Consider the following 23613-nt stretch of genomic DNA (forward strand, 5'->3'; position numbering starts at 1 on the left):
CTTCATATGAAGCATCATATGAAGATCTCAAAAATTGGGTTGATTTGCGGATAGCCTCGAAAGATGTAGCGTTCTTCCAATATATTATCAGTATGCTGCCAGAAAGATAGGAAAAAGTAGTGGTTAGTGATGCACAATATTTTAAATAAAACATGATGTAGCATTTTCTTTCACAATAAATGCCCAATATTTGATAAAAAGAAGGCGGAGACTTATTTGCACTCCCAATAAAAATCTGCTGAATTACAAAATTTAGATTTTTTTAAAAAAATTAATACTACTTATACAAAGCTATGGAAACATTTGTAAAGCTTTAGTAAAGAAGAAAAACTTACATTAAGATCAGCTTCTACATCAATGTTCTTAACTGAATTATAAGCTTGTGTATATAATTCAAGAGCTTTAGCATGAAAAATCAGTTCAATTTTTATAAATTCCAGAAACAACCTCTGAAAATAAAAAAGACATCAAAGAATATTTCTGAAGTCTCAACATTTTAAATAATATAATTGATTTACAAAATAATGCTAACATATTTTCTTTAGCATTAAAAGAAATAACAAATACCCTCAAATCTTCCAGTTTTTGTTTCTCAAAATGATCAATACGCTTTCCCAGTTCGTGAGTTGTACGAGTAGCCTCATCCCGCGCCTGGTTCACTTCTTTTTCAGCCTGAGAGAATTTTATTGAATTCAGTTTCATATTATATGTGTACTACATTCCACATTTTAAATACAATACAAATAATGTAAATTTGAAATACGAGTACATTACAAACTTCAGTAATCAGAGTTCTGTTTTTCAAGCTTTTAAGAGTAAGTTCTTAATATATTAGAAGTTTCATGACTCAAATTTCTAAAGTACAACTCAGTTTTACTATAAGGGTGAAGAAAAATAACACTGTATCAGTTAGGCCAGAAAAGAAACACACATTTTGTAATAAAAATAAGTAATCTTTATGTATTGCAGCTCTTAGCAATAGTTTTATATGCTATTCTTTTACACAAACTTTTTCAATGCAGTTTAATTTAAAAATACAGTTTTTCTGATTTTAATCATGCTTTACATTAATTACATATTTGTTAGCATTTTCTTCCTCGAATACATACAGTAACCTCTGTCTTATTATTTTAAATATATTTATATATGTATCTCATATATAAATATGATTTATATGATTTATATATGTATCTCATATATAAATATGAGAACTGCAGAATCCAAAACATTTAATTGATTTTAAGAATAGTTTGCAGAAAGTTCCACTAAATCAAATTACCAACTAATCAAGTTTTTTTTTCCCTTTTTCAATTTCAGTTGGTGATTGAAATTTAACTACAGTAAAAAATATGGAATATGATCCTTTAGCATATTATTCAGTAAGCATCTATAAAAATATGTGGAAATAAAAATTATATAAATAATTTATACATAGATTTACAACCTTTCTGTATAAAATACAATTATATATATATTTTGCAATTTAAATTTCTTAATTATAATTTATATTAGCTTTATACGAATAGAATATTTGTTAAAGTCAAATTTCATTCCTTGCAGCAATGGCACAAGAGAATTATTTAAATTTAATTTAACTTTACTATATTCTTGTGAAACAATATATATATATATACTATTCTATACTATTTATATTACTTGGGAAAGAGAGTTAAATTTCACACACACACACACACACACACACAAAAAAAAAAAAAAAAAAAAAAAAAAAAAAAAAAAAAAAAAGAGCTGTTATTTATATATCATGAGATAGCTTCTTTCAAATATTCTGCTACAGAATTTCAAACACAAAGCATATACTTTTGCAGAACCTTTTAAGGCCAATTATATAGTATTTTACTGATCAGCTACTCAAATAATGCTATTCATGAGAAATAAAGAAATTTCATATAATAAATATGAAATAATAATATTCATATTTATTTCTCATGAAATAATTCATGAAAAATAAATATACGAATAAAGCTATTCATATCACTACATTGACTATGTAGTGATATGAATGAGAATATTGAAACCACTATTCTTAGTTTCTTATTAAAATTTGATGCATGAAGAGATTTTATTTGCCATTGGTGATATGCATGATATCTGCAGCAATTAAAAACTTTCAATGATATAGCATGCTAACTTGAGTAAAGGGATTGTAAATGATATTCTGCAAACAAGTGTTCATTAGAAATCATTCTATTCATATATAATGTTAAAGATAATAAGTTCAAAATTTTTTTATAAGTCATATTCTTATAATACAGCTACACCTACCAGCATGCAATTATTCCATCCTTCCCAAATTACTATTCATATAGTGAATTCCTAATTATATAGTTCCTATATTATGTAATGAATTCCTAAGTTTCAGGTGATTTTGATAATCTGGGGATATGGTCTCCTTAGAAAGCTTATACAGTACAAAGTACAAAGTCCGAAATCCGGATGTCCATTATCCGGAATGATCTAAAATCCGGACCTCAAAACCACCGCGCATTTGATTCCCCCTCCGTGCATAATAATAAAACATGTGGAGAGTCAAGATTCTTAATTTCACTTCGACACTAAATAAAATACCTTGTTATTGAAGAAACAAACACTTTAGCACAAATTTGTACAAGCAGTAATTTGGCTCTGTTGCTGCGTATCTGCTTTTTGGCACACATCTCAAGCCGAAACATTCCACATAGATACATCGTTGATCTGACGCCAACCTGGCAAATCATTATTTGTTAACGTGTATACGAGCCAGATTCCCTTAGAAAGTTCTCCATGAAGGCATCCCTCCTCTTAGGCAGATAGCCCTAGTGTGCTTTGCGATAATTAAATAAACCAAAACTTTTCTTCACCGCATGTTTATCAAAACATGACAACTTGAGTAATGACTCATGTAACAATGCCTAAACATTTTTTTTTTATGTTAGTAATTGAATAATAAAGGAGTATGGTAACCTTTTATGGTGACATTACGCTTGGCAATGATTACAGATTTAAGTTAAATGCACTAAAATATGTTGACGAGGAATAATTTACCAAAAATTTCTTTCCATATGCTAAAAATGGATTTTCTTGATGATACTCATACACCCCAAAGATTACATTTAGGGCTATTTGAATTAAGTATAACTGATTCATTATTCACATAAACCCAGATCCAGTGCCAGTGCTTGTATAGCCGCACCGAGTCCAGAATTCAGGACCCACAGAGACTGTATCATGCAGTAAGATATCTAGCACCTGCCCTCAATAAGACTTAAGTATATGTGGAAATTTATTTATTCAGAACTCTGATAAGCCTTAGGCATGTGCAAGAAATAGACATAAGTATAATAAATAACTAAACAAATACAATTCAGGTTTAATTGTTTCAGTGTGCGATAGAAGCAAGATAAAATTTAACGGAACAACTTGTCGTTAGTCGCCAAGCTCACGATGCATATCCAACTATGTATAATGAAGGATAGCTAAATTTGATGATGATAGCCGCTAATTTTAAAGGTTTTCGGATGTCGCAAAACAAAGGTAAAATTTTCCAGTTAACAGATTTTGTAAAGAAATGTGGAGAAGCGGTAATACATGAAGATGATATAAAAGAAGTTTTTCATTGTGATGATAATGCTTCTCAATTATGAATTATTCATCAATTATGAATGGCGAAATCTGTAGTTTGGTTTTAGATCCAGAAAATACCACTATTGATAGTGCAGAAAGTGATAGTAAAGTTACTGAAAACGAAAATATTTTGATTGACAAGTTAGTCTTGAAAGAGCAGTTACAGAACTTCAACAATGTAACTGAACAAGAGATTATGTCTGTCTACAGAATTAAAGAGAAAGTATTAGCATAAAAAAGAGCAACTTAAACAACTTACATTAGAAGAAATGTTTAATAAGGTAAACAAATAAATATTAAGCTTTTTTTTTTTTTTGTAAATTTTGATACCCTTTAGACCATAAATACTTCATTATTTCATAAATCCCGATTTCATATTTTTAATTTTATAATTTCAACATATCATCTTACTAGATTTAAACTGATGACCTAATATCCGGAAAAATTCCAAATCTGGAATCGCTGAAGTCCCGACGAGTCCGGATTTTGGACTTTGCACTGTATTTATTTATACTCTCAGAAATATTGGTTGCTTTTAGAAGCAATTATATAAGTGAGGTTGTTGTGGCAAGAACATTCATTGCACTTTATTTGTATATTTTTTAAAACCTCTCAAATAATTTGTTACTTCACAATGAAAATTAATTAACTTTGTGGCTTGACATGTACTGCACACTATATTTTGACTATCTTCTTAAATGAATTTTTTTTCGGTGTCACACTAATACACAGATTATTTCTGTATTATTTAATCATAAGAACTATCAAAACCTTTGCATTTGAAATTATAAAACTTTTATAAAATTAAATTTCGTAAGTAGGTTGAGAATTTCCTTCCTAATATCAGATCATTTAAAATTTTTTCCCTCCAACTAAGATATTAATTTTTTAAGGTTTTACATGATGATACACTTTCAACCATTTATACTATATAATTTTCATCAATTTAGACTTAGTCAGTCATTTGAATGTTAAACAATTCACCCTTCTTTCAGCTATGAATATTAGTATCTAACAATTTGTGATAGCAACTTTTTTTAACTAAAGCTATGGAACTATGAACGACAAAATATTAAATTACAATTTCTAATACTTCTTATGGCCTTATACTATATGTTTTTTACACAGAAGAAATTATTCAACTGCTATAAAAAATCATTATATTTGATTTGGCCTAAAATAACATCCAGCAGCCATGAGCCATATATACAATCATTTAATGCTTAATTAAACATGAAGCATTAAATATGATATGTACCTACAAAAGTTTAAATTTAGCAACCACTGTATATTTATACCACTATATATTTTCATTTCATATATTTTCATATGATGAATATATCGGAAATGATTCCATAAACACAAGATTATAATTCACTGGCAAATATTTATTATGTCCTGTTCGAAGTTCCTGGATAAATTTAAATAAATTACAGCATTTACTCCATGTATTACTGTGATGAAATTGTATCAGGAATGATTCCATAAAACACAACATTATGAGTTATTTCACAAGAATTCAGGTAATATTAACCATTTAGCAAGTTGATACAAATTTATGCTGCACAACACCACAACCAGTTAAGAAATATTATCTCTATTTTTAACCAATTCTGAATGGTTTCATATTTGCTTTACCTTTCAAGCCCCATTCACTTGACTGTTGAAATGTTTCTGCAACAAACGTACAGATCTAGATTTGATCATCAATTATAATACATTTTAATAGACACTTGCCAACAGAAAAGAATCTCTTGGGTTATTTAAACTTGTTGCTTTCGTAAAAACTCAAGAAGCAACATGCCCCAAGTTCAAGTGATTTTGAAAACTTAATTGACAGGATGATACATCAACTTATTCAGTAATATTCCTAACTTTAAGCTGTGTTTGTTGAGCACAAAACCCCTAGCTTAATCGATGTGTAGCTCATTAAGTAAAGTGGATGGTTCATGCTTGCCTTAGTCTCTGCTTCCCTTAAAACATCTTATATCTTATTATTGTCAAAGGGCTGTTTCAACAATTCAAACACTTCTGTACCACAAATTCCATTGCAAAAAGAAAACTTAATGCACATTCTTTGTTCAAATACATTTGTCATTTTGGGCAAATGCGAGTACTTTTCTTTTATCAGGACTGAATTCAGAAATGTACATATGTACTCATGTATGTACGCTGTGGAAAAAAAAAAAAAAAAAAGGCGGGAGGGGGCAGTTCTATATCTTCCATCCTACTAGGATAACGGACGAAATTCAAGTTGCATTTTTCATGTCTCTTAATATATGGCAACCTATTTTTCTTACCCTTCCATTAGCAAAAGCAGAAGAAAAGTCACATCATTCCTACATTTTTACATTATGCATGAGCGGAAAAAAAGTCACATCGTTCCTACTTTCAAATAATTTTAACAAAGTGCCTAAACCACATTAGATGTTTTTATTTCTTTCAGCAAATATGCCAAATTTCAAAACGTGCCAATATATAAATTCATGTATACTTTCGGAAATTTTAAATAAAAAACTGTAATTTTTTGCAGATTTGCTTAGAAATACAGCTACGTTAAGATAATGGTACAATTTTTATAATTCAGTTTTTTTGAAAATTTTATAAAAATTATTAAAAAATAGATCGCCATAAAAAATGGGCGAATTTTATTTGGAATGAACCTAAATTTTGAAATGTGAAAGGAAGAATCAAATAAGTTTAATAAAAAAAGAAAGAATAATAAATATATACCAAAATCAATTAACATTGAGGAGCTAAATGTTTGAGTGCTAATTTTGTAAAAACTACTCGTGCGATTTTTACAAAATTTGGCATAATTGAAATATAGAAAAAAAGGCATGTCATTTCAGAAAAAGTCCAATTTTATGCCAAAATACCTATATTAGAACAATACTGTATATAAATCTAATACATATCCTTAGTCATGCTTTCGAGACATGAAAAATGCAAGTTTAATTTTGTCAACCGGCTCAGCAGAAGAGGGGATATAGAACTGTCCCCCCTTTTTTTGCGCAGTGTACATGTGAATGTATGCGTACATGTACATATGTATGTGTGTGCATACATACATATGTGTATACAGACACACACATATATGCATATGAAAAAACACATACATACATTTCTGAATCCAAACCCAATAACAGAAAAAGCATAAAATTGTGAAAGTAAATATTGTAAAAGAAATGTTGATGGTAACTGTAATAACTTTCAAAAAAAAAAAAAAAGAAAAAAAAAAAGAAAAAAAAACTTTGCAAAGTGATATTTTGCACATTTATATTTTGAATATATCATTTCTGACACTGTTTGATCAGAATATTGCACAGCTTTGAAGAAAATATATTTAATTTCACTCTCAACAACAAAATCTATATATGCAAGTATTAATAATGAATTTACACTTTCTGAGTATACTTATCTCAAATATAAAGCAGAACAATTTCTTTTACATTCAGATAACATCCCAAACACATACCTGTGCCTTCCTTACGTCAAGGTAAAAAAGACATAAATTTAAAAAAATCAGTAAAATGTTATAAATATAATAAAATGAATGTTTTGAAAACAGAAAATGCTGATATAAATTTTATACTTCAGAGGATAAGGAGACAAAGCCTAGCAAAATCAAAAATATACACAAAACCACATTATTTTAAGAGAGACAGATTTAAAAAATAAATTAATAAAAATGATTCAGATTTTCATAAATGATATGTAGATGGAAATGCATACCTTTTTTTTTATAATTTAACCACTTGCCTGATTATCCTGGTTCGTATATATTGCAGATAATTATATCCGGAGAAAACTCGGGCAAAGCAGAATTTGTTAGTACAATTTGTTTTATCACGGTTTTACTCGGCCTGGAGGAAATGAAAGGAAATATTCAGCTTTGACTGCCAGTTTGCCAAATTTTGATGGTTGCGAGTTCTTTGGAGAGACTGGTCAGGTGTTTCCCTGTTGTATAGTATAGTATACATCCGATTGTGGATTAGTAATGTATAAAGAAGGATATATGCGTTGAAAAAAATAAAATAATGGTGATGATGCAAGATAGCGAAAGCGCTGATTTTTCAGATAGTAATTATGAAGAGGTGGAAAAAAATAATATTAATAAAAAAAAATTAAATCCAACGAGAGTGTACTTTGTGTTCCCGTAAAAGAGATTCCAGCGGTAAGCCAGTAAGAAAAGAGACCAGATTACCAGTGCATAGAATGTCAAGTATCACTTTGTGTTGTCCCCTGTTTCAAAAACTAGCATACAAACACTAATACAGTCAAAAGTCTTTAATCCGGACTCGTCGGGACTTCGGCGATTCCGGCTTATCGATCATCAGTTTAAATCTGGTAAGATGGCATGCAGAAATTATAAAATTAAAAATATGAAACCGTAATTTATAAAATAATGAGCAATTATGATCTAAAGGGTATCAAAATTTACCAAAAAAGAAGCCTAATATTTATTTGTTTACTTTATTAAACATTTCTTTCAACGCGCGGATGCGTAAAGCATACCTTACGCATAGCCGAAATTAGAAAATTGCAACCAGAAAACTATTTGATTTGTATTCGTGGTATTTATAATGACGAGGAATTTGATTTAAATCATATCAAAGACGGAGTACATCGAAATTAAATACTACATTTAGTAAGGAATTATAAGCTGAATAAAATAAAAACATCTGCTCTGAAGATAACGATAGTGTTGACAAATCAACTTCCAGTTCATTGCGCGCAGCGACGTCTCCCCCCCCCCGCGCAGAGCAGCGTGAAATTGATAAACAGATTTCGGAAAGGTTAGATAAACAAAGAATATGCCTTTATCCATTTTTTTGTAGCAATTCGTTTTTTGTTTGATGGACATCGAAACATACTTTCGTTTTCTAGATCCTTTGGGAGCTCCAGCATCGGAAATTCTATTTGACACAATCAAAAGTTCAAGCTTACTTTTAGAAAATTGCTCTTACAGTCTGCAAAAAATAATAAGCCGGATCCAATTCGAAGATTAAGCAACAACGCAATCATCAACATTAACTGAAATAGATAATTTTAGCTTATAGCGTCCGTTATACATTAAACGCGCACGCGAAAACGTATTCTGCACTTGCGCAGACGCATATGCGCAGTCGTAAATGTCTTGGGCGCACGAGTAAAACGCCTATGCGCATGCGTCAATGCGGCGCATGCGCAGAAAGATTTTAGCTTTGAGGTCCGGATTATAGATCATTCCGGATTATTGGTGTCCGAATTAACGACTTTTGACTGTATTTAACTTTTTTGTTTGTCCGAGATAACTCGAGATAGTAAACTAATATTAAAACAATACTTTTACACTTTCAAAAAACTAAAAATTTAGCTAAAACCTACATATTTTGATTTGTTTCGTTTCGTTTAATTTAATAATAAAATAAAAAAATGCATCGATTTTTTGCAATTTAAAAAAAAAAAAATTGTAAGGGAAGCAGTTAAATGCTATATGACTAAATATATTTAAATGCTATATAAACTATGTATCAGTTTATAAAACTACAATAACGGCATAAGGTTTAATTTCTTCAGCTAATTCATGTAAATGATAAAAGCAGTTATAGAATATAATGATAATTATAAATCTCAAAACTGCACATTTTTTAACATTCTTAACCTTAAATCAGTGTAAAAATGTTCAGTTCTTTCCCCTACTATTTCTGAATGCGCTTGCAAGAAGTGAAGAATTATATAAAAAGGATACAATTTTTTGCCAGTTGGATGGATTTTTTCCTCGTGTCTTTTCTAAATGATTCTTTTTACTTAATTCTTTGGCACGTGCTTCAAAACTTTCCTTGAGATCTTTCTGAAATAATTAAATAAATGAATGAATAGCTTCATTGTGAAATGTTTACAACTTCAAATATTCAGTAAAATCTACTACACATTAAAGAGACTTCTTTTTATTTAGATTCACCTTAAGTGGCCAAATGTTAATTCAGATATTTTTTTCAGAAATAAAATTTCTGTTGCAAAATCTAGAAAAAAGCAGTTACATAATAACTAATGTCCTCTTATTTAACTCAACTTTCTATACTTACTTGAAAGCTTAGTTTTTAAAACTTATGCTACAGCTAGCAGTTCATAAATTTATGAGTTTTAGATCACAGTTGCTTCATGTAAATTATTTTCCAAGAAGATTTTACTATTTCTTTAATTTAAGATAATTTGAAATTACCAACTCAAAGAAACAAGACTGACATGAAACTCAAAGCATTGGAATGGATAGAAATTTTACATGATAACAGAGAATCAGTGAACTGAATACTGTAGAAATTATTTTGATTACAATGTTGCATGTGTACGGATTCATAGTAGATTGAATGCACCAGTGTAATAAAAGGTTAATAAAATTTATTCTTATTGCAAGAATAAATAACAAAATGTTACGGAGATATTCGTACAATATCACAATTCATGCAATATGATCAGTAGCTTTACTTTAAATTACTCAAAGAGTTATAATACAATGCAATGCAAAGAGAAAGCTAATCCAATCTCGCTGTGAATTTGGAAAAAAAAAAAAAAAAAAAAAAAAACCACAGCTAGCTAAACAGTTGAGATGAGATGTTCTCTGGCGTTTTATAGCTTTAAATAAATCGCGAGAGATTCTAGTAATTTCTGCTTCTCAAGATGTCTGGGGAAAAAAAGGAGTTACGGTTACAGCGAACATAGTAGTCAATTACACTTATCCAAATTAAATATAAATTACTGAGATAAACTTTTATTCAATGTTAAATGCACATGCTCCTGCATTTTTACTTTTTCTGGCATAGCTTTCTCTTAAAATTTATCAGATGCTGCATTGCATGGGGAAATACAGTTTCAATAACAATTCTACTAAAAATATCCAACTAAATACTGAATTCATAACATTGCTCCCTTCCCAAGGGCTGCACGCCCTGGGCAGTACAATCCTCGGACAGAAAGCCATACTTACAACCAAAGCATTAATAAAAAAATAAAAATTACAATACAATAACAAAAAACATAAACATAATTACAATAAGTAACATAAAACATATCAAATACTTAAACAATAAATGAGTGAACAAATTTACAAATTTAGAAACGAAAAGGACCATGGTTGTATACTATTTACATTACATACACTACATACTTAGTAAGAACTTAGTAAGGACCTAGCCTGTCGTAATGAACGAGAGTTCGATGACTTGTTGGTGTTCGAGATGACTTGATGACTGTCGTAACGAACGAGAGTTCGATGCAGATCCGAACAACAACATCGTTCAGCCTGTTCAAGATTGTGTATGGATCATCCCAAGGCAGTTGTAGTTTAGGACAGAGTCCTTTCCATCAAATCAGATTCCACAACCACAGCTTGTCTCCTTCTTTGAATCGATGTCCAGTAGCTCTTGTGTAGTATAGGGTCTTACTCTTCTCCATCGCCAAGCTGACTCACTCTGGTGCAAAATTGTACATCACTTCAAACTGGGCCTGGAGATCGTGGATGTATTCTTGAGACGATGAAGGCGCATCCAGAGAGCGAACAAACGAGAAATCACAAAGCAGATAAAGGTCACGACCTAAGAGCATATGAGATGGGGAATAGCCGGTAATCTCGTGGACAGCACTGCGGTAAGCCAGTAAAAACAGCGGTAACTTCTTGTCCCAGTCCTGTTGGTTTCTGGAAACCACCAATGAGAGGTTATGGGATAGTTCAATTAAACCTCTCTAGCATGCCGTCTGACTAGGGATGTAAAGGCCGCCTCATTTGGGTTTTGTCAATGGCGAGTAGTTTGCAGAGTTCTTTGATTACAGCTGAGGTACAATTCCTTCCCTGATCAGACTGTTAACTGAAGAGTCACTTTGAACCTGGAAATCTAGTGCTGTGTCATTACCTCTACTGTGACAGCCTCTTGATCAAGAATAGGACATGCTTCAAGCCACTTTGTGAAGTAATCAATGACAATGTATTTGTTGCCATCAGGAGTTCGCCAATTTAGTTTTGTTGTAGGACTATAGTTCGAAATGTCCTGCCCTGTAGGTTTTCTTATTTGAAGACTCTGTAAATTCAATTATGGGATTAATGTTGCTGTCTTCCAGCTGGACTTTCCTGACTTCTTTGTCACTCCATGGGTCTCGATCAGCCGATGTTGATATTGTAATTTGTAGTGTGACCAGATTAAGCAGCTTGTATTTTGCTTTAACCCTAGAACAATATTGGCAGCTTTCTGGGAAAGGTTTTCTAGATAGAGCATTGGCACTTCCCTGTGACAATCCCTTTTGATAATGGATAGTAATGTCATATTCCTGAAGTCTCTGTATCCACCTGGTAATTTGACCTTCAGGAATCTTGAAATTTAAAAGCCAGGTCAACGAAGCATGATCCGTGTGGAGTAGGAATTTTCTGCCGTACAGATAATGATGGAAATGTTCTACAGCTTTAACTATGGGGAGCAACGCTTTCCTGGTGACACAATAATTCCTCTCTGATTTAGACAGGCACCTTCTTCAGTAGGCCATGACATGTTCTTTGGCCATTTATTTCCTGGGACAAAACAGTACCGACACTGTCATTGCTTGCATCTGTGTCGAAAATAAATGGTCTGTCGAGTTGAGGATATGTCAGGATTGGAGATATTAAAGCTTCCTTCAAGCTGTTTAAATGCATCCTCACATTCTTTTGTCCACAAGAACTTTTGCTTGCTTTCTGTCAGTTTGTGAAGGAGTCTTGTGATGGAAGATCGGTCCTCGACAAATCTTCTGAAGTAAATGCAAAGCCCTCGGAAACTTCCTAGCTGGTGAACATTTTCAGGATGTCTCTAGTCTTTAACTGCTGACACTTTTTCTGGATCAGTACACACATCTTCAGCAGAGATGGCATGTCCAATGTAAGTCACTTCCTGTCTGAATAATTTACATTTACCGGGACTCAAATTTAGATTTGTTTCTTTCCAATTCTGAAGCAAGATTTTCTAGATGTTCTTTGAAACTCTTTCTGATGATGATGATATCATCCAGGTATATTTGTAGGAAAGACCTCTTTCAAAACAATTTCTATGAGGCGTACAAATGTTGCCGGCACATTACAGAGTCCAAACAGCATTACCTTGAACTGCCAAAGTCCTTATCCCGAACTAAATGCCGTCTTTACTTGGTCATCAAAATGTATCTCTACTTGCCAATATTTACTCTTTAGATCAAGTATCAGAAACCACTTGTTATGAGAAAGAGTGTCCAGAATATTGTTGATTCTAGGAAGACGGTAGCTGTATTTCTTCGTAACATCGTTCAGCTGGCAACAGTCAACACAAAAATCTAGTTGAATTGTCTTCCTTTTTCACTAGGATGATAGGAGATAGCCAGGGACTCTCTGAAGGCTTGATGATACTGCTTTTTTGCATATCCTTTAGAAGTTTTCCCACCTCTGTTTAGCAATCGGCAGACGTCTTGGATGCTGTTTAATTGTTGGGTGATCCCCAGTATTGATTCTGTGGTGCTTCAAACTGATTCGACCCACGTCAGAAGATGAGTGGGAGTACACATCTTGAAATTCTTAAATGACACATTTGTTAGCATTCCTCTCACTTAATTGCACATTCTGTTTTAACTCTGATGTAATGGTCTCTGAGAACATGGATTCTGGAGTGTTACCGTTTCAGTTAATGGTCCTTGATAGGTCGACAAGTGCTGAAGCTACTAGTATACCTTTCGGGCTGTTACAGTTCTTGGGATATTCTATGAATCCGTAGCAAAAATTTCTGTTTTTGGCTATGGATCCAGGAAGCAAAAATTATGTTCCTGTGGGTATTATGATATCATCTTGAGCTATGATTTTGTGGATAGATTTCACATCTTCATCATTAATTCCGAACAGGGCTATGTCCTCAGAGGCAGAATGCAATTTGTTAAGTCCAAGGAAAAATTGTATTTCCTTAGAAAGTCCAATCCGAGTATGCAAGGATCTGTAATCTCTGCCAAATATGCCATGTGATGGTAGGCAGCACTTCCAAATGAGATATTAACGTTTAATTTTCCATCAATGTCGATTTGATCATCGGATACAGTCTGGAGGGTAACGCAGGGCGTCATCAAGATGAGATTACCTTCTTGAGCCAAATCTTTTTGAATGATTGTAACATTGGCTTCTGTGTTGATGATCATATTGCAAGAAACTCTGTTGATATATCTCATTATGAAAAGTCCATTACTGCTCCCACTCATTATGTGACAACCTTCACCCCACAAGATGGCCACTAATAGTTTCCTTCCTTCTTGCTAGGAGCAGTCTTAACATCTGTGCCCTGGGGTTTCCTGCAGTTTCTTCAGTTGTGCCCTAGAGCATTGCAGCTGCAACACTTATAGGTGGGTTTCTTGTCACTAATATTCTGTCTCAAGGCATTGCATTGTCTAGTTAAATCATCTAGACCAATGGTTCTCTACCTTTTGACTAACGCGTACCATCTAAACAAAAATTTAAAACCTTTAGTATCATCACTATAAAGAACTACTACCACAACCACTCTTGAACAAAGCTCAGATCGCATAAGTTTACGAGTGTTAGAGAAAAAACTTAATCAGGATGTTGGGGTTTTTTAATTTTTGAATTTAACCTTTTAACTGTCAAGTTATTTTGATGATTTGGGTGCATAAATTGTCAATTTTTTTGATTTCAAAAATGAAAGTTTGCCTTGCAATTAAAAAAAAAAAAAAAAAAAAAAGCTGCACAATTTGAACTTTAACCTCTATCCTTTGAAACCTTCAATAAAGTCCTGCCATCTGTTGAATTGAAGCCGAAATAAACTTCTCACGATACATATTAGGGTATCACAATACGATGCATTCAAAAAAAATTAGCCCGAGTAATGTTCAGGCTTGACATTTTGGAATACCAGTGCTGTGCCCGAGGTCATTTCGGGCATGACAGTTAAAAGGTTAAGAGTTAAAAATACTTCTTTGCGTACCACCGGTTGAGAACCCCTGGTCTAGATGAACAGTGACTTGTTCCTTTGGCTCCTGGACTTGAGAAGCTCTGATTGAGTGTCGGTCTCTACGTGTTGCTTGCTGGGCTGCCTTGAATTTTATGGCATACATTAGAGTGCTGTTTAAATCCTTGACATCTGCCATTTGTAGAGCTTTCTGTATTTCAGGATCCCGGATGCCATCGATAAAGTACTGCAGAGACAGGGTTTCCCTTGTTTTTATCGGGCATTCTGAAAAGGTGAGATGAGACAGCCTTTCAATAACCATGGCAAGTTCCTGGAGAGTTTCCGTGGGCTTCTGTTGACAAGATTTTAATTGAAGCCTGCCGTAATCTTTTAAATACTTCTCCCTAAAGCACGGCTTCAACACACCGGTCAGAGCTTCGAAATCTAGTCTTTTGTTTTTGGGAAGAGTCTGAAGGATATCTGCTGCATCTGCTCTCAGAAAAGCGGCGAGATGACACGCCTTATTGAGAATTCGCATAAAAAAGTAACAACAACTAGCTAAAAAACAACTGAGATGAGATGTTCTCATCTGGCTTGCTATAGCTTTAAATCGGTTATGTGACATTCTAGTAATTTCTGCTTCTTGAGTTTTCTGGAAAGCAAAGGAGCAGAATTACAGTTACAGCTAACATAGTAGTCAATTACATTTATCCAAATTAATACAAATTACCGAGATAAACTTTTATTCAGTGTTGGGAAATAAAACAGTTTTAATTATAACAAATATCTAACTAAATACAAAATTTGTGACAATAAATAAATGCACCAGCGTCCAGAAAAATGACATGCTTTTTTGCTTTATGCAGATTCCCCATACTCTTTTTTTTTTCCTTGATTTGAGGAGATGTGAGTTTGATAGGAGAAATTAAGTTCCTCTAAAATTTGATTCTCTTTAAGTTGATTTGAACCACAAATGTATATAAATGTAAATATTGTACAGATAGATATTAAACATCTTCTATTTTGAACTTCTGAAGTTTTGATCTTTAAAAACAAATGCATAAGCACTGATAAGAAAAAGTGCCAGGAATGACTGTATATGCAAACAGAAATCCTGAATATTTTAGTAAGCAAACAGAAAAGTTTTTCTCAAGAAAGTACTTTGCAAGGAAGCCAAAAAGTGAAATGTACCAATTTTCAGATCATGAAAGGATAACCTTTATCATCTATTTCACAGGAATTAAGAATGTGACTGATGAAGAATGTGGATTTCATAGACCTTCCAACCATCTATTAATTAGGAATGATATGAGTGAAGAAAGTATTGTCAGCTGGAAAATTGGTTCAGCTCTTTAGTATTTTTTAAAGACAGCCTTTAATGATCAGATCCTTCAGAAATATCTTATATTATTGTCCCTATAAAATTTTTTTCATCTGTCTGTTAACTAACATTCATAAAGAGAACAGAATTTTGCCAAACTGTGACCTAAGTCATCTCAAGAAGACAGATCAAAGAGACTATTTGTAGACCAGTAGAAAAAAAATTTTTTTTCTTTAGAATTTCAGACTTTTATTAACAAAGATATAAATTACTGTGTATTCTTATAATAGAAGTAAATTTCTTGAAATAAACATTACCTTAGCTTGTTTACAAATACTGCTGTAGTTTGACAACTCAAAAATCACTTTCATTTCAGTCCTTTGTATCTAAGGAAAAATAGTGAACATCAGATGAAATTTTTCACAAATATTAAGTACCTCCAAAAGTATGCATTTCACATTTATAATTTTATGAATACAAAGGAATGACAAGCACAAAATGGTTTGTAAAACAACTAAGCAATGGAAATATTACAAACAACTTACTTCAGTGTCTCTATATTCTTGGACAGAAGATAAAATATCTGAAAACTGACCAAGTGCTGTTCGTAAGGTATGATTCAAATTTTCTGCTGATGCAAAATGCAGAATGCATTTTGCAAGGTCATCACCACTGTCTCTCACATGAGCAATTTTTTTTACATACGCAGATATTTTAGAGTTGATATCTAAAATATGCTTCTCTGCATTATTTATTCTTTCTTTAATGAAACTATGTTCAAGTTCACTAAAAAAAAAAAAAAAAAAAAAAAAAAGAAGAAGAAGAAGAAGAAGATATATTTTGGTATGCAATAATGTTAAAATGTCACTTTAAGATCAACAAACAAATGAAAATATTTGATAAAAGGTTGTATTAATTTACTGGATAAAAGTATATCAGCTTGAAATTTCAAATCAGTTACCCTCCCTCCTTGAAATCCTAATGAAAAGTATCCATTAACCCGTTGACTGCCACAGCACTTTTCGGATTCCGGTGTGAGAAGCCAAATCGATTTAATCATATTATATTATTAAAAATACTAATTATGATTCGTAACAATCATTAAAAAGTTTACAGGATTTTTTTGTAGAAAAAAGGGTCCTACGAATTATCTCGTTGTCGGCTTCTGATAGACAAAGCTCTTCGCAAAAGCCCACTACAAGGTTATTTGTACAGACATGCTTCGACTTGTTGCCTCGGTACAGCTAAATCAAGCGTCAAGCGAGTAAGTAACTCATAGCAACGAAAAAGTGACAAGTCAAGAAACTACGAGATAACTCGTATTGAACGTCCTGAAAAGCGCGCTAATACGAGTTATCTATGTTGGGCAGTCAACGTGTTAAGCCTAACATCACCAAAATTGGTACCTCATGAGGCTACCAAAATTTATTTATAAGGCAACCCATGTATGCATGCATATGCATCAGTTGACTGCAGGTCATTAGCGTTTTTCTTGTATTGGTCATTTGTGTTTGCTTTTATTGATGGTCATTAGTGTTAATTTTTGTTGCATTGAGTATATTTTTTTTGTATAAGAAATCACAATGGTGCTGAAGAATTTGCTATATAAATAAATATGAACATCATGCATATGATGTTTTGCCTAACACAAAATGAATGCAAAAATTTACATTACATGAAGCTGTACTTCGTAAATGATCAAACTTTATGGACTTTGTGATAAATGATCAAATTCAAAAAACTGGCTTCTAGACACTGACAACTTCATGATGAGACTATAAGTTTTAATGGTATGAGATATAACATATTTAAGATGATCTGTCAGCTATTATCCTCCAAAATTAACAGAACTATGATTTTGAAACAATCAGATATAGTTCGACCGTCTCAAACGCAACCCTGGTTTTTGTACTAGTTTCCTATAATTCTTTTTTTATATTTACAAATTTAAAAAAAAATTGATAAATTTTTGTGGAGTTCATTCATCAGAATGAAACAACAGACCATCAATAAGCAAATGGCAAAAGTTATGCAATCTGCAATCTTGTTTTCCCATTCTTTTGGTGCTTATGTATTATTCCATTTTATACATATGGCATTGCTGTTTTGTACGAAATACTCTTGTAAAGCCTGAATATCTTGAGTTGCATTGTAGAAATTCATAGTGTGGTCCTGAAGTCTTTTCTGAACATGGTTAACCTTGGCAAGTACAGAATTCCAGAATTGAAGAAGAACAAAAAACTCAAAAGATCTCATGGAACAACTGAATTGCATTAATTATTACACCTGCATTTTCATCCTGATCCATTGCAATATTTCCAAATAGTTCTACTAAGTTTTTGAGTTGATCATGTACCGGTTTAGCACCTCCTACTTTGGCACTCCAATGAGTTTCTGATTCTGACTTCACTGATACACCTAGAGCAGTGTTTAGTCTTTTCCATTGAAGATTTGACCTTGAAAAATAAACATAGATACCTTGTACAGTACTAAACGACATTACAGTTGCTACCTCACGACTAGCAGGATAAAATCCAAACTAAATTAAGTGTATGATTATCAGACTTAACAAATACAGCTTTTGAGTTAAGTGTTCTAAGTCTTTGTTGCACTCCTGATTTATAGCCTGACATTACAGGTGCGCGGCACTGGGATCGAGAGTCTTCAAAAGCTAATTTGTTCTTCTCTAGTTGCTGTAATATTACACCCACAATACCTGCTGCGTCTTTTTTATAGGTTTGAATGAATCCTAGGAAATATGCTTTTATAACTACAGGTTTTTACAATTTAATATCTATATATCTAATAGTTTCTGACATTTGCTCTAACTGTAGTTGCCAGAAGCTGGATAAATTTATTTTGTATTTCTGGTGAAAGATATGTAGTCGATTCTAGATTTTCTTGCACATTCGAAAGGTGGGTCTTCATAATTGGATCAAATTTTACAATAAGCTTCAGACGTTCTATTAAATTTCCACCATTTCTTTGACTTTCAATGGTATTCTCAATGGATTCTTTGACTTTCAATGACTCTGTGGCCTGTTAAAGCTAAATTTTTTGGCTACATACCCTGTGCAGCACAACACTCTCTTAAGTACTTGTTGCCATTTTTTCCTTCTCTGCAGCAATTTGATTTTGAAGCTGTGCATCTATTAAACTGTCTTTTTTTATCAGCCTTTTTTCCATTTCTTTCCAAGTCGTGAAAGAATTTGTGTGCCTTTGGGAATTCCCATGTGTAGTTCTCCAACTATTTAAACCAAATATTGAAAGACATGTACTTCATCCTCGATTTTCCTGAACATACAAAAGGTCACCCTTCATTAATTAGATAGAATTCTGCAATAAGCTCCAGAAGTTCTATTAAATTTCCAGCGTTTCTTTGGCTTTCAATGGTTACTTTTGTGGCCTGCCATGACTAAATACTTTATGCAGCACAACAACCTCTTAAGTACTTATTGTCATTTTTCTTTCTCTGCAGCAATTAATTTTGAAGCTGTGCATCTATTAAACTTTCTTGTTTATCAGCCTTCTTACTATTTCTTTCCAAGCTGTGAAAGAATTTCTGTGTCTTTGGGAATTTTCATTTGTAGTATTTTTTCCTGGATTCTTCCAACTATTTAAACCAAATATTCAAAGGAGAATGTTGGGTGGCCATAATTAAACTGAAAGTGCTCACAGTGTTCTGTAGCGTGATCTAATTGCGAGAATGACGCCACATTTTGTAGGAAGATTAAACAAGACGGGGGACAAAGGATTTCGGGAAAAAACAAATTAGTTTCAAAAGTCACCGCTAGGGGAATATTTGGCGCTGTATAATAGAAAATAGAGTGTAAACAAATGCAAATTAATACAGAATAAAATTACCTTTTATTATGCACATTTTCTGATTTAGTTCAAGTGCAATATGGCAACACTTTTAAAAAAGTCTAAAATCCACATAAACACCGATAAAGTCTCGTGATCTGCAATATCATGTACGCTGAGCAGAAGAAGAAGTTCTTTATTCAAATTTCAAATTACATCCATTCGCACAGTGCCAGCTGCTTGGGTTTTAAAAGGCAATGTGTTATGTTTCAAATCAATCGGATTGAAAGTTTATGTGCAATGTCTCCTTCTTTAGTCGAGTGTGCGTTACTGGTCAAATTCTTTTACCTCAACCAGTGCAACGTGTCAGCCACTCTTCGTGCTTTTAGAATGCACAAAAAAAATGCGTAAAGGTAACGGTCCTGTGTCAGTTAATGGGCTAAAAGCAATGGTTGCAACGTTTGAGAAAACAGGTTCTCTGAAGGTTCAGTCAGGCAGAGGACAAAAACCTGTACCACAGGATATACAATTGAAGCAGTTGCCACGGCGATTGTCGACAGAGGACCAGACGATATTGCTGCCACCTCTAGCGCTCATGGAGTAGCTCGGAATATGGATATGCCTTACAGTACGGTATGGAAAATCTTATGAAAGATTATCAACTTCTATCTGTACAAGATCAGCCATGTACAGGAGTTACTGTACCCCGACCATGATAAGCGATCGACATTTGCTCTCATCTTTCTTGCCAGAATGGAGGTGGATGATGCTTGGCCGTGGAAAATCTTATGGGGAGACGAGGCCCACTTTTACCTGAATGGAACTGTGAATAACCAGAACTGCCGAATTTGGGATGACAAACCACCACATGCAGTCACAGCAATTCCCTTACATTCACTAAAGGTAACTGTTTGGTGTGGGTTCACAGCGGAATTTATCGTAGGTCCATTCTTCTATGAGGCAGGACGGGACAGGACCGGAAACCTGTTCTGTTACCGGAGATCGCCACATGTTGAACAGCTTTGTCATTCTGGCACTTTAGCAAAGACAATGCTTGGGGAAAATCATTTTCATGCAAGATGGAGCCGCTCTGTTACAACTCGAATGCGAAATGAGCGAAAGTTTCTCTTCAGCCAGTGGCAACGGGGAGTCGAAAAACGAACTTGGAAGAGAGCGGTCGCTCTTTCGGTTTCTCTCGATAGAATTTAATACGAAGGGGAGATAATTCCCATCTTTTGATTTGAAATTAATCTCGAATTATGTATATATTGTAATATAAAAGATGTGTGTAAATAAAAATCATTAAGACTTAACTGAAGTAGTGATTTGAATCGAATATAGAAATCGAAAGCTCTCCCAAATAGAACAATAGATCATAGAAATAACATTTTAGTGGTGCCTTCACCAAGGGACTTTTGGATTAGAATTTTGAAGATTAGCAGATGGATTACCTGTAAACAGGTAAGCAATTCCTTTCTCTTTGAAAATTTAGAAAAAAAAACCAAGTTTCAATATTGTGATTAGTCAATCAATTTTAAACATGGAAGCTTTAGACAAACTGAAGCAGAAACATACGAATGAACGCAGTAGCATTACAAAAATAGAATCTTTATTATCAGAAAATATCGAATGTCAGTGAATAAGAGTCAGTGAAATGTCAGTGAATGTCAGTGAATCGTATGTCAGTGAATAAGAGTGATCGAGATTTCTTACGATTTTTATGGTGGAAAGACTTTGACAAGGAGGAACTTAAGAGTTTTTAGACATAAACGCGTTGTTTTTAGATTGAATTGCAGTCCCTTTTCATTGGCTGCTGTATTAAGTCATCACATTCATCTAAATTCGTCTAAATATCCTGAAACAGCAGAAAATTTAAAAGAATCATTCTACGCAGATAATTGCATTAAATCTGTTTCTGATGAAGAAACACGCGATTCATCGAGGAATCGAAACAAATATTACATTCTGCGTCATTCGATCTGAGAGGGTGGGAGCACCCTCTCAGATCTGACCCTTCTCTTTTGAAATCTGAGAACAGTATAGAACCTACTCCTGTATTGGGAATTTTGTGGGATAAGGAAGATAATAGCCTTTTCTGTGAGGTGAAGACTGCTACTTACAAACCAGTGAATCTTACTAGAAGAAATATATTGTCTGCGGTACATCGCATTTTCGACCCCATGGGTTTTCTCTGCCCTATAACGCTAACACCTAAACTACTCATACAAAAGACATGGTTGTTAAAAACTGGTTGGGATACAAATATACCCAAAGACTTAGGAAAAGAGTTCTATTTGTGGATTGATGATTTGTCACTTTTATCCAGTATTAGAATTCCAAGGGCTTTAGATATAAATGGAAATGGAAGTCTTAGTCTTCATATGTTCTGTGACGCAAGTAAACAAGCCTATGGATGTGTGATTTATTTAAGAAAAGAAACAAGTGAAAATGTATCGGTGTATTTTCTTCTAGCCAAAAGTAGAGCGAGTCCATTAAGAAAAATGACCATAAATCGTCTAGAATTATTATCCTGCTGTATAGGAGTCAGACTCGCAGCTCTTGCTTTACAAACACTCAAATTAGACAACGTTCCAAAGAATTATTGGACAGATTCGAGTACTGCTCTTTCTTGGATCCAAAGAGATGACCATTGGGCGCCATTTGTCGCAAATAGAGTAAAAGAGATACGAAAATTGTCATCGGAATCTGAATGGCATCACATTCCAGGAAATTCGAATCCAGCAGATATACCATCACGAGGGTGTTCGATTAAGAGTTTTGTGAAATCTCGCTGGTGGCAAGGGCCAGAATATCTTATGAAGAACGATGAAGAGTGGCCAACTAGTGAAGTGATTACTAACGAAGCAGAAATTATGAAAGAAAAGCGAAAGAACATTATTTCAACTTTGGCTAATATCACCGCTGAAAATTGGTATCTGATTTACTTTTCAAGTTACTTTAAAATTGTAAGAATGATTTCTTGGATTCTAAGATTCATAAATAATTGTAGACATGGAGGAAGAAATTCTGGCAAAACCCTGAGTGTTGAAGAATTGGACATTGCTGAGAAGAAATTAGTGAAGATTGTTCAACAAGACACATTCTCTAGTGAAGAACTGTTGAAGGGACATTTTACTTTCAGGGATGAAGAAGGGATTATAAGATTGAAAACGAAGATTTTGAGAAGACATGATGATGAAAACTTCTGGTGACCCATTGTACTTCCATCCAAACATGAATTAGTAGAAAGAATGATACAAGACTACCATTTACAACTTTTACATGCTGGTACTCAAGTTCTTTTGACCAACATTCGTAAAAAATTTTGGATAATAAAAGGAAGAAAAACAGTACAAGGAGTCATATCAAAATGCGTTCGGTGCAAAAGACACTCGGCGAAAGCTCTTGATACAGTTCCTTGTTCTCTCCCAGAAGGTCGAGTCAGAGATGCTTATGCATTTGAGGTGACAGGTGTTGATGTAGCAGGACCACTTTATTTAAAAGAAAATAGAAAAGCTTGGATCTTGCTTTTTACTTGTGGAGTTTATCGTGCGGTTCATTTAGAGTTAATTGAAAGCTTATCGACTAACGGATTTTTTCTCGGATTTAGAAGATTCGTAGCACGAAGAGGACGGCCTAGAGTAGTATACAGCGATAATGGCACAAATTTTGTAGGGGCAAGGAATTTGCTCCGATCTGTTGACTGGAACCAAATTATCAGAAGTTCTTCGATAATGAAAATTCAGTGGAAGTTAAATCCACCAACCGCAGCATGGTGGGGCGGCTGGTGGGAGAGACTGGTTCAGATGATCAAGAAATTATTGAGAAGAGTCCTGGGAAAAGCATTACTTTCATATGAAGAAATGTTAACTATCCTATGTGATGCAGAAGCAAATATCAACTCCAGACCATTAACATACGAGTCAGAAGATTCCACCGATTTAT

The 23613-nt window shown here is 33.4% G+C and overlaps 2 protein-coding genes across 3 annotated transcripts in view; both read right to left on the minus strand.

Moving 5' to 3' along the window:
- LOC118179416 (CBY1-interacting BAR domain-containing protein 1-like) overlaps nt 1-1270 on the minus strand; it is a 36299-nt gene extending 35029 nt beyond the window's left edge. The window contains exons 1-2 of the mRNA XM_085825754.1: nt 568-1270; nt 336-449 (exon numbers count right to left, since the gene is read on the minus strand). Coding sequence (XP_085681880.1) covers nt 336-449; nt 568-702 — 249 coding nt within the window. The 5' untranslated portion in view covers nt 703-1270. The remainder of the gene's footprint in view (nt 1-335; nt 450-567) is intronic.
- A 5594-nt stretch (nt 1271-6864) lies between these two features.
- Nucleotides 6865-23613, minus strand: part of LOC118186631 (CBY1-interacting BAR domain-containing protein 1-like) — a 37788-nt gene continuing 21039 nt past the window's right edge. Inside the window, exons 2-5 of one of the 2 annotated variants that reach the window (XM_085825756.1) lie at nt 16410-16650; nt 16182-16250; nt 9356-9457; nt 6865-7099 (exon numbers count right to left, since the gene is read on the minus strand). In XM_085825756.1, coding sequence (XP_085681882.1) covers nt 7076-7099; nt 9356-9457; nt 16182-16250; nt 16410-16650 — 436 coding nt within the window. In that variant the 3' untranslated portion in view covers nt 6865-7075. Of the gene's footprint in view, nt 7106-9355; nt 9458-16181; nt 16251-16409; nt 16651-23613 lie in introns of both variants that reach the window. The other variant, XM_085825755.1, reaches the window with a different exon arrangement.

The sequence above is a fragment of the Stegodyphus dumicola genome, chromosome 10 (assembly GCF_044657685.1).
Source record: "Stegodyphus dumicola isolate Sdum_Otavi_A_Nest chromosome 10, ASM4465768v1".
Classification (NCBI taxonomy): Eukaryota; Metazoa; Arthropoda; class Arachnida; order Araneae; family Eresidae; genus Stegodyphus; species Stegodyphus dumicola.